This window comes from Myotis brandtii, unplaced genomic scaffold (assembly GCF_000412655.1).
Source record: "Myotis brandtii unplaced genomic scaffold, ASM41265v1 scaffold120, whole genome shotgun sequence".
In the NCBI taxonomy this organism is placed as follows: Eukaryota; Metazoa; Chordata; class Mammalia; order Chiroptera; family Vespertilionidae; genus Myotis; species Myotis brandtii.
In genome coordinates this window covers 1,196,475-1,208,340 of record NW_005354174.1, presented here as the reverse complement: position 1 = coordinate 1,208,340, position 11,866 = coordinate 1,196,475, and the positions used below count along the sequence as shown (strand labels likewise).

Genomic DNA, 11,866 nt, shown 5'->3' with positions numbered 1-11,866 from the left:
GTTCCCGCTGCTCCCACGTGCTGACAGCGCCAACCCCGCTCGCCCATGCCGACAGCGCAGAGCAATTGGGACCAGCGCCAGCAGCGGGTGTGAGCAGGGCCAGCGCCATTAGTGGGTGTGAGCAGTGGCTGCTGCCCTGATCACCCCTCAGGCACAGGGGGAGGGGAAAAAGCCCTGAGGAGCGATCAGGGCCGGCAGCCACCGCTTGCACCCACTGATGGCACTGAGCAATCGGGGCCAGCGCTGGGCACTGCCGTAGGTGCGAGTGGCAGCTCCGGTGCCAGCAGCAGGTGCGAGCAGGGCCAGTGCTGGCAGTAGGTGCAAGTGCCGGGCAAGACCCTGGTGCGAAGGAGCAAAGAATTTTCAGTAATCACCAGAGGCTCGCCCTGATGACAACGACTGGTGCCTCACCTTGGTCTGGCGCCTCCGCTCACTTGCTCCACCATCCTGCTGCAGCCGATGCCCAACATGTTCTGTGCATGCCCCCTGGTGGTCAGTGCATGTCATAAAGACCGGTTGTTTGGTTGTTCCGCTGTTTGGTCTATTTGCATATTAGGGTTTTATATATGTAGATAGATATTTATTGATTTCAGAGAGGAAGGGAGAGGGAGATAGAAGCATCAATGACGAGAGAGAATCATTGATTGGCTGCCTCCTGCACGTCCCACACTAGGGATCGAGCTTGCAACTCTGGCATGTGCCCTGACCAGGAATCAAACCATAACCTCCTGGTTCATAGGTTGACGTTAACCACTAAACCACACCGGCCAGGTGGGATCATATCTTTTTACTTTTCTTAGATAAATACTTTAAGAGTGAAATTGCTAGGTTATAGAATATGTACTTGTTTAACTTAATAAGGAACTGCTAAACCTTTCCCACAGCAGATTTACCGTTTTACATTCCCTCTTGCAATGAATAAGATTTTCAGTTTCTCTATATCCTTGTCAACATTTGGTATTCTCAGCCTTTTTAATTTTAGGCACTTTAATAGTTATGATAGCCCTAGCTGGCTTGGCTCAGTGGATAGAGCAGCTGTGGGCAAACTACGGCCCGCGGGCCGGATCCAGCCCGTTTGAAATGAATAAAACTAAAAAAAAAAAAAAAAAACCAAACCCTTTTATGTAATGATGTTTACTTTGAATTTATATTAGTTCACACAGACACTCCATCCATGCTTTTGTTCCGGCCCTCCGGTCCAGTTTAAGAACCCATTGTGGCCCTCGAGTCAAAAAGTTTGTCCACCCCTGGGATAGAGCATCAGCCTGCGGACTGAAAGGTCCCAGGTTTGATTCCGGCCAAGGGCACATGCCTGGGTTGCGGGCTCGATCCCCAGTCGCGGGCATGCAGGAGGCAACCAATCAATGATTCTCTCTCATTATTGATATTTCTAACTCTCTCTGCTCCCTTCCTCTCTGAAATCAATAAAAATATTTTTTTAAAAATAGTTATGATATTGGTTTTAACTTGCATTTCCTTGATTACTAATGAAATTGAACACATTTTCTAATGTTTTCTTTCTTATGAAATCCCCATTTAAGTCTTTTTTCCATCTTCCAATTGGCTCTCTATCTTTCTAATATATGCTTTAAAGGAAAATAAGAGATTCTGGTTTATAGAACGGATATTAAGCCAGTTTCAGAATTTCCAATTTTGTGCCACTTGATGAAAGATTACAGGTATGTGTGAGAGTTTAACCCTTCCACTTTGCTTTGCACCTTCTTAGAGAAAAAACTCTTATGACACCCTTTAACACTAGATATATACATTCTGAAACTCAGGTTGGGTAGTGTTCTCAACCAAGTCTCCAGTGGCAAAAAAACTTGGTGTCTGTAGGCTGTCTCTTGTCTGAGATATTCCATCTAGGATGCCCTTTATTATCTACCTGAAGTGGCTCTGCGGTAGCTTTTGCTATAGGTGGCCTGCCAGAGACTTTTGGTAGGTAAATTCACTTTAGATCAGCTGCACCAAGCACATTTATAAATTAATACCATTTGTGATGTCTTCGCTACATTTGGTGCTTTTCTTCTATGTTTGGGAATTCTTGCTCTACATTGGCAATGAAAAGCATGTTTCCTAGTGTTTACCTCAGTGGTTATCATCTGATTCAGATGTTAAATTTTCATTCATGCCTTTAGAACCAAACTGTTTAAACAGCAACTCCTAGCTTTCAGCAAAAATCTGAATGTATGATACTGCCATGGCTCTATGAGAGAGTGAATGAAAAAGGGGCTCTGTGATCAATCTGGCTGAAAGTAACCTCACAGGGTGATCTGATTATAAATTCCTAGCTGGGCAAATAATGATGGATAGTTATGTCCCATGTCTATAAAAAGGTTGTATGTGCAGTCACAATAAAATATTTTTTGCGGGGACCCATTCATATAGCTTTTATTACAATATATTTTAATAATTGTTCTATTTTTATTGTTGTTAACTCATTGTGCCTAATGTATAATCTGAGTTTCATCATAAGTATGTGTGTAAGGGAAAAAAGTATATGTGAGTTCTGTACTACCCATGGTTTTAGACATCCACTGGGGGTCTTGGAATGTATTTCCCAAAGATACTGTACTTTTATTTTCCTTTCAAGGACTATGAGCTCTAATCCCTACATAGGACCCTGCAAAAGCAATTTTTTTTTTTGCAAAAGCAATTTATTATTATTTTTAAATATATTTTTTATTGATTTCAGAGAGGAAGGAAGAGGGAGAGATAGAAACATCAATGATGAGAGAGAATCATTGATTGGCTGCCTCCTGCACGCCCCCGACTGGGGATTGAGCCCGAAACCCGGGCATGTGCCCTTGACCGGAATCAAACCTGGGACCCTTCAGTCCGCAGGCCGATGCTCTATCCACCGGGTAGGGCTGCAAAAACAATTTAAATAAGTTTCTCTATCTACATTGGAAAGGAGGAGTTGGCCTCTTTATTGTCTGTACTATAGAAATTGTACTATAGAAATTAGTTTGCTCAGGCTGCTAAACAAAATACCAAAAATCGTGTGACTTAAAAAAGATGAATTTTTTCACAGTTCTAGGAGCTGCAAAGTTCATCAAGGTTGTGGCAGGATTTAGTGATGGTTCTCTTCCTGGTTTGCAGATGGCCACCTTATCTCTGTACCTTCAAGTGCCTTTTCCTCTGTGTTAACTAAGAAACATTCAAACATGTGAAGAATTTTTGTGAGTTTATTTGTGCCAAACTGTCAACAAATGCCGGGAAGCAGAATCTCAATGGATTGAGATAATGCCTCAGAGAATGGCAGTTTTGCACCTTGTTTTATACATTAGGATCAAAGGAGAAGATGTGTATAACATGAAATCCATTGGTGATAGCTTAGGGAGGTGGGAGAAAGTAAAGGTGGGGACCTCTGGCATTGGATAAAAAGTAAAATGATAGACACATCTTTTATATAGGTGAGTACAGGATAATTAACAGTCAACAATTAACATGGTAACAATAACAATGAGGACTTATGGTCCCCCGTCCTGGTGCAGTGGTTGTGCTCTGAGGGGTGTGGAAAAAAGGGAGTTACCCTGACTTTCCAAGATACAGTCAAACCTCCAACTCTCCCATCTGAACAATTCAGTTCTGGACCAAGTTGTTCTCAGAGAAAATGTTTCAGTTGTCAACCAGAACTTCAGCTTTCGATCTGACAAAAAGCATCTCTTAGGCAACAAAGGAGAGAATGTTTTTGTTGGCAACAGTTAGCACAATTTTAAAACATAAAGAGGCCATCCAGAGTGCTAATGTTGCTAAGGGTGTGAAAGTGCTCACAAGACATTACTGGCAATTGACTAGGTAGAAAAACTGTTGATTGGATAAGCATAAAGCAGCTGTGATAGCAGTTAGGCCGTGATAGCATTTCGGAGGCAGTGATAATATGAAAAAATCGTTTAAAATTAGTAGGGAGTGGCTTGATAAATTTAAGAAAAAATGTTTGTTTATAGATTAATCAGTACATTAAACATGTATATAAGAAATCATTTGAGGGTCTGGAACAGATTAATTCAATTTACATGATTTCTAATGGGGGAGGGGGGATGATTCGGTTTTCGAACAAATCACTTCTCCAACAGCCTTTTGGAATGCATTAAGCTGAAGAACCGAGGTTTCATTGTATGTTAGCATAGATACAAAAAGACAATAATAAACAGGCTCAGTTAAGATAAAGATTGTCCTTTGTCAGGGAAGATACTGGCCTAGGACATGACTACCCATCATAAACTGCTTTTAGTTAAACACACACACACACACACACACACACACACACACACACACACAAAAAACCCCACATTTTTATTTCACACCATCCTTTGTGGTTATTTTAGGATTCTGCGTTTGTAGGACTGCCTGAGAGGCCTCCCCTGAGCTTTTCAGGTTTAGTATGTGGCCCCTTTTTGTCTGTACCTGTGTGCCTAAAGGCAGAGCAAGAGAGTAAGCTTTTAAGCTCTGGTGTTTCTTATAATCTTATCCAATCATGACTTCACCCTTATGACCTCATTTAACCTTAATTCCCAGCTCTAAATACAGTCGCACTGGGTGTTAGGGTTTCAACATATGAATTTTGAGAGATGTGTACATTCATTCAATCTATAACATTTTACCTGTGGCCCTCCAAAATGAATGTCCTCATTGCATCAGAAATACATTCATTCTATCCCAACAGCCCCCAAAATCTTAATTCATTCCAGCATCAACTCTGAAGTCTAAAGTCCATTGTCTATCATCTGAATCCAGATATGGGTAAGACAGGAGATACATTCATCCTGAGACAAAATTCCTCTCTAGCTGTGAACCTGTGAAACCCAGCCAAGTTAATGTGCTTCCAAAATATATTGGTGAGACAGAATAGGATAGTTATTTCAAAAGGGAGAAATCTGAAAGAAGAAAGAGATGACAGGTCCCACGCAAGCCCAGAACTTAGCATATCAAATTCCATTAGATGTCTCAAGAATAACACTCTTTGGTTCAGTGCACTGCCCTCCAGGCCCACTAAGGAGGCAGTGTACCCCCATGGCTCTGTGGGACAGCCATGCCCCCAGGCACTGGGCCATGACCTTGCTCTTGAGGCACTGGCTGGTGGCATCCTGGTTCCCCATCCTCAAACCAAGGAGATCCCACCTTTTGAAACCAGTCCTGCCTCCTGGGCCTGTGGTAGGAGTGGCAGCCCTGCCATCTCTGAATCAGCTTTGCAGTCAAGCTTCCCTTTTCTTGAAGGATATCTCTTGTTTGTGCTAGGTAACTAGGTTCCATCTGTAGAATCCTAGAAGTCTTGACTGCCCTTTTTTTTCCTATTTCCTTTAGTCCCAGCTGGAAGTGTTTCTGCTGATATAATACAGTCTTTATTCCTGGCTTCTGCTGAGGTGATTAAGTTGATGGCTCTCATCCATACTAATCTTTTTTTTTTTTAATTGATTTTTTACAGAGAGGAAGGGAGAGAGATAGAGAGTTAGAAACATCGATGAGAGAGAAACATCGATCAGCTGCCTCCTGCACATCTCCTACTGGGGATGTGCCTGCAACCCAGGTACATGCCCTTGACCGGAATCGAACCTGGGACCTTTCAGTCCGCAGGCCGACGCTCTATCCACTGAGCCAAACCGGTTTCGGCCATACTAATCTTATCAAATAGTTTTTCAGCCACACCTTTAGTGTTCAGAATAAACTTTGTCTTTTTGTAGTATGAATAGGCTGAGCATTTTCCAAATCTTCAAGTTCTGTGTCTCTTTCCTCTCTCATTTTACTAAAAGTAGTAAGGAGAAAACAGTTCTTTGATACTTTGCTTAGAAATATCCTCAGTTAAATATTCAATTTAATCACGCAAAGGTTCAGCACAGTCCTTAGCCACTTTTTAACAAGGATCTCCTCTTCTCCAGTTTCCAATAACATAGTCCTCATTTCTGTCCGAGATCTCCCCAGAATGGCCTTTGATGGCCATATTTCTACCAACAGGCTCTTCACAGCAATATAGGCCTTTTCTGGCATGCACCTCAAAATTCCAATCTATACCCATTACACAGTCCAAAGCCACATCCACATTTTTAGGTATTGGTTATAGCAGCAACCATTTCTCAGTACCAAACTTGGTATTAGCTTGGGCTGCCACACAAAATACCAAAGCCTGGGTGATTTAAATAACAAAACTTATTTCCTCACAGTTTTGGAAGCTACCAAGTCTAAGATCAAGATTCTGTCAGGGTTTGGTTTCTGGTGAGAACTCTTGGCTTGAAGATGTTTGCTTTTTTTTTTCTGGATTCTTACATGGCCTTTCTTCTCTGTGCATGTGGGGAGGTAGAGATGGGGGACAGTGCAAGCTCTCTGGTGTTTCTTATATGGACACATGACTGTCAGCCCCACTCGCATAACCTCATTTTTTCATAACTCCAAATGCAGCCACACTGGGAGGTAAGGCTTCAGCATATGAATTTTGGGAGTGACACATTTAGTCCATATCAGACATGTAAATACAAAATATTCAAATTCTTCTATAGACATTATCTTCATCAGTGACACAGATTACACCTTAGAACCAAGCAGACGTCTAGAAATCATCATAGATCCTTTTTTCTTTATTGTTCTTTCACAGCTAATTATTTATCGAACCATTCAGTCAACTTTACTATCTCTTAAATCTGCCTTACTTTACCTCCATTGTTTTTAAAAAAAATATTTTTATTGATTTCAGAGAGGAAGGGAAAGGGAGAGAGAGAAGCATCAATTATGAGAGAAGAATCATTGATCAGCTGCCTCCTGTATACCCCCTACTAGGGATTGAGCCTGCAACCCGGGCATGTGCCCTTGACTGGAATTGAACCCAGAACCCTTCAGATCGCAGTCTCTATTCACTGGAAAAGCTCTATCCCAGCTAGGGCTTCACCTCCGTTTTTAGTTTAGGCCTTCATCTCTTGTCTGAACTAATGCAGTAGTTGCTCAACCAGTCTTTCTGCTGCCTATGTCTTTTCAACACAAAACCATGCATGTAAGTAAGCATAAACCTGATAACACTCAGGAATAGTGTAGTGTCCGTCCATATACTTGTACCTTCTTTCATCAGGATTGTTTCAATAACTTAAATTGAACAGAAAATAACTTAAATAATATACAGGGTTTTATGTTTCTCACACACAAATCTGAAGATAGGATATGCAGAGATTATATGGCAATTCCATGGTAATCTAAGCTTTTCTGTCTTTTTATTGACTTTAGAGAGAGGGAGGGAGAGAGAAAGGAACATCAATTTGTTGTTCCAATTATTTATGCATTTATTGGTTGATTCTTGTATGTGCTCTGCCTGCGGTTTGAATTCATAACCTTAGTGTATAGGTACGACACTCTAACCAAGTGAACTACCCGGCCAGGGCTAATTTTTATTCTATTTTCCATCTTGCCCAAATTTTTGTTTTTAAAGTTTTCAAAGTTTCACTTGTACAATTAACACTTTTATGTTCTTCTTGTCTACATATTCACCAAGTGTTAGTCTGTTTATTTTGAATAAATAAAAAAGACTGTTTATTTTCAGTAAATATGGATTGTGGCAATATTTCAGTGTCTGATATTCTATTTTGAGCATAAACAATAACTTATTCAATTTATACTCTGTTGATGGACATTGTTTCCTTCTTATAAATGCTTTAAAAAGCTTATTGTACATTTTCTGCCCTGGTTGGTGTGGCTCAGGGGTTAGAGTGTCAGCCCGTGCCCTGAAGGGTCGCAGGTTCGATGCCTCAGTTACAGCTTTGTTCCCCATCCCCTGTTGGGGGTGTGTGGGAGGCAACCAGTTGATGTGTCTCTCACATTGATGTTTCTCTCTCCATGTCTCTCTCTCTCCCCATCTCCCCCCTATCTTTCTCCCTTCCATTCTCTCTGAAAAAATAATGGGGAAAAATATCCTCAGGTGAGGATTAACAAAAAACAAACAAAAAAGCTTATTGTACATTTTCTTGTTATAAATGAATAACAAAACATTACAAAACAGTTTTTCAAATAATTTGTAACCAACAGTGTGTGTGATTATTATTTTATACCTCAGTGATTGATTTACTTGTCTCCTCCACTAGACTGTGAGTATCCTAATTTGTTAATGAAGCCATTAATGAAAATTAGCCATCTTGAAGAAATAGGTATATTCCAGTAGCTAAAGTAATTCTTCTCTATTACTGTAATTTATGAGATGAGTTTTGTTTTTCATTTTTATGTTCTAACAAGGAAAAAAGTATATTAGTGTATAGGGAATGTTAATATTATGAGTCCAATTTTTAATGAATTAAGCATCTAATTCACACTTTGGCTACTTATTCAAGCATTAGCTCTTATTGTATTATCATTGCTCAACATGTTGTTGAACCCATGACCTTTCCCTCCCTACCACAGACACTTATTGAATGATAGATAATCTATGTGCCAGGCACTCTTCAGTCTTTATCTTGCTGTTCCTTTCTGCTTTACTTGAGACTGTAGACCAGTCCCTTCTTCCTCTTGTTTGGAGACCACACTCTTGTTTTTCCTGTTGTAACTATTCCTATCAACTTTCTTTAAGTATTTTTTTCCATACACTCTAAGAATTGATCTCTTCCAGTTTCTCCCTATATTTGATGTGTTCTTACCAGAATGTATCATCTTTTCTTGATCACATCCTCATTTTCTTATATTCCCTTTCTACATGATAATGGTATCTTTCAAATTTCTCAATATAGAATCCTGAGTATTATTATAGATTGCTTTTACTTTCAAACAAGGTCCAAGTTCTACTGACTTTTCTTTCTAGATATTTCCCAGATTTAGCTCCTCCTTTTCTTCTTGAAGTAGCAGTCTACTTTTTGCTTCCAGGTTTGTTCAGTTCTCTACATTACTGGTAGAGTGAACTATCTGAATTTTATCTGTGTCCTGTTTTATGTTTGCCTGGAGTTTCTATCTGAATTGTATCTGACTGTATCCCTTCCTTATTATGACAGAACAGAATTTCTATCACTTGGTCAATGATTGTCTCTCTAAACTTATTATTTACTATTCCCTGCCTTGTTTATTTTATTATAGTACTATCAAGTCTCCATAAGTTCTATATGTATAGAAACAAACTGTTATCTCTGCTTGGTATGACCTTGTCCCCTTTGCTTGGATTAATCTTTAAAATATTATGTAATCATCTTTTCTGGCCAGAAGTCTTTCTTTTCTTCTAGCATGGACTAAAAATATCATTTCTGTGTCTCCTTTGTGATCATTGTACTGACTGCATAGCATTAAAGAGTGTTTATTTTTCTGTCTTTGTAGACAGAGATTGATTGTTCTATTCAATGAAAAAAGTCTTCAATGCCTAAAAGGAAGTAATGGCTCAGTAATCATTTTTTGATAGTATCTGAAAATTTTAGGTTGTTAGAATCATCTATTAATAGGTTACATTATCTGTAAACGATGACAAAAATTTAAGCGAAACTTGGGGTTATTTTCCACTTGGATAGGTGCATGCTTAAGGATTACAAACAATATAATTTTTATCTCAAAGGAATGAGTACATTGCTGCTGAAAACATATAATGCCAGAATCTAATTCCATTTAATTTACCTGCTAATTTGAAATACTTGTTGCCTCTTCCTTGCCCCTGCTTGAAATTTGTATATATAATCTGTTGTTTGAAAATAGTGGGTCAAGAATTTTCATATTTATTTTCTAGATTAGATTTGTAAATATTAGAATTATGTCTAAATATCTTTGGGTTTGTTTTACTTATCTGGGGAGAGAAGTAATATTTGCCAAATTTTATTAGGAACTGGGTTGAAAAAATGAAGATTTCTTTTCTCTTCTGGTTTCTTATCCATCTTCTATTTCTGAATTGCAGTTACAGATGTAGAGCTGAAACGACTGAAAGATGCCTTCAAGAGGACCTGTGGACTCTCATATTACATGGGCCAGCACTGCTTTATCAAGGAAGTGCTTGGGGATGGAGTGCCTCCAAAAGTTGCTGAGGTAATCTCTGTGTTCTAGGTGTTCCTTTGAGATAGTTACCCACCAGCCTGAATTTTTGTGGGGCCTCTTGGTCTTAACAAACTTAAATCCCCCTTTATTTTTCTTGCTGAGTAGGTAAGTTTTAGATGTCAATATGGCTATGTTCTTAGAGGCTAAATGGAAGTACTGCAGAGCTGCAATTCTGCTTCTTTTGTATTTCTGAGCTTTACTAGCCACTGATTATGATCATGAAACCATTTGTATGACTGGCGTCTCATTCTTGTAAACCTCATCACTCTGGCATATTTTTATGTTGGGGTTATGTTTTATAAATTTTGTGTTAAAGAAAACCTTTTCATATAAAAAAATTAAATTCTATAAAATTAAATGTTGTAGATGAAACACTAGCTTTTTGGAACTTGTAAAGGCTTATTTAAATTCTACTGAAGTTTTTAAATAGAGATAAAATGTGCTAAGTTGATAAAAATATTCCCTTTCTAAAAATAATAAGTTTACTATTTTATAGGTATAGACACAGATATGCATATGTCATTCTAAATGTACAAAGAGAATAAGATTAATAAAACAGGGAAAGTTATAATAGGAATTTTTTTATTTTTATTGATTTCAGAGAGGAAGGGAGAGAGAGATATAAATATCAATGATGAGAGAGTATCACCGATTGTCTGCCTCCTGCACACCCCCCACTGGGGGGGATCGAGCCCACACTCAGGCATATGCCCTTGGCCAGAATTGAACCTGGGACCCTTTAATCTGCAGGCTGACGCTCTATCCACTATAGCTAGGGCTATAATAGGAATTTTAAGCTTGGTATATTACATAGAACCATAATTCACCATTCCTAATTTAATTAGAGACAGTTTCTATTCTGACCTGACTTGTGTGCTTTTGAATCTTGTGGTTTACATGATACAGAGATTACATTTTTGTGTGTGTATGTGTGTGTTTTAATTTTTTTTTTTTTTTTGGTGGGGATATATGTTGCATTAATTCTCTTATATGTATTGTGTAAAATTGTGTAGTTCTTGTTCTGTCATTATTTCAGATTTATGACAGTTAGCTTTTTCCTAATATGACTTACTGGGTTCTCTGTTTCAGTATGAATTCACCTATTGCTTCAGTATGAATTCACCTATTTATTGATTTAAGAGAGAGAGAAACGCTGATTTATTGTTCCACTTATTTATGCATTCATTGGTTGCTTCTTACATGTGCCCTGATGGAACATGCAGGGATGGAACCTGCAACATTGGCGTTATTGGGATGACCCTCTAACCAACTGAACTACCTCCCCAGGGCTGAAATCTTTCTTGATTACTGGAAATAAGTTTATATAATTTTCCATTCTTTGTTGTTTACATCTTAGTTTGAGATTTTCAATAGTGATTACTCTCCGAAAATTTACTATGTAGATGATATTGTTCTAGTGATGATACTAAAGATATTTATAACCTCTTTTGTTTTATGATGAGTATTCTAGTTGACCTTGTGATTTAATAAACATAAATTCAGCTGTTGACACAATGTTTGTCACACACTGATACAAATAGTTGAGTTAGGTTTTGATTTTCCCATTTCTTATAGAGTTATATAGTGTTTACTTAATAGTTGAGTAGTATAATGTTTAGGTCAGTATAAGCTACCAGTGGCTGTAGGTAAAGGCACCAACTGGCATGAATTTAGGAAGAGCTTGCCCTGAGCATGCTTGGCTCTTAGTTTGAAAGATAAGGTCAAATTAATAATGGTATTTTACTGTAGTTTGCCTAGGTGAGACAATTTTTGACTGTCATGGAAGTTCTCAGAAATGCCTTGCTTACTACAACTTTTACATTTAAGAAATAGGAATGATATACCAATATATCAAATTTTTCTCCATCTGAAAGGACTTCTAAACCTAAGAAAA

At 38.5% G+C, this 11,866-nt stretch overlaps 1 protein-coding gene across 6 annotated transcripts in view; it reads left to right on the top strand.

Moving 5' to 3' along the window:
* The window catches only part of USP32 (ubiquitin specific peptidase 32), a 123,231-nt gene that overhangs the window by 26,829 nt on the left and 84,536 nt on the right, over positions 1-11,866 (top strand). For 4 of the 6 annotated variants that reach the window (XM_014531590.1, XM_005858550.2, XM_014531570.1 and 1 more), the window contains exon 2: positions 9,836-9,963. In XM_014531590.1, coding sequence (XP_014387076.1) covers positions 9,836-9,963 — 128 coding nt within the window. Of the gene's footprint in view, positions 1-4,663; positions 4,747-8,068; positions 8,124-9,835; positions 9,964-11,866 lie in introns of those variants that run through there. The other 2 variants (XM_014531585.1, XM_014531577.1) reach the window with 2 other exon arrangements.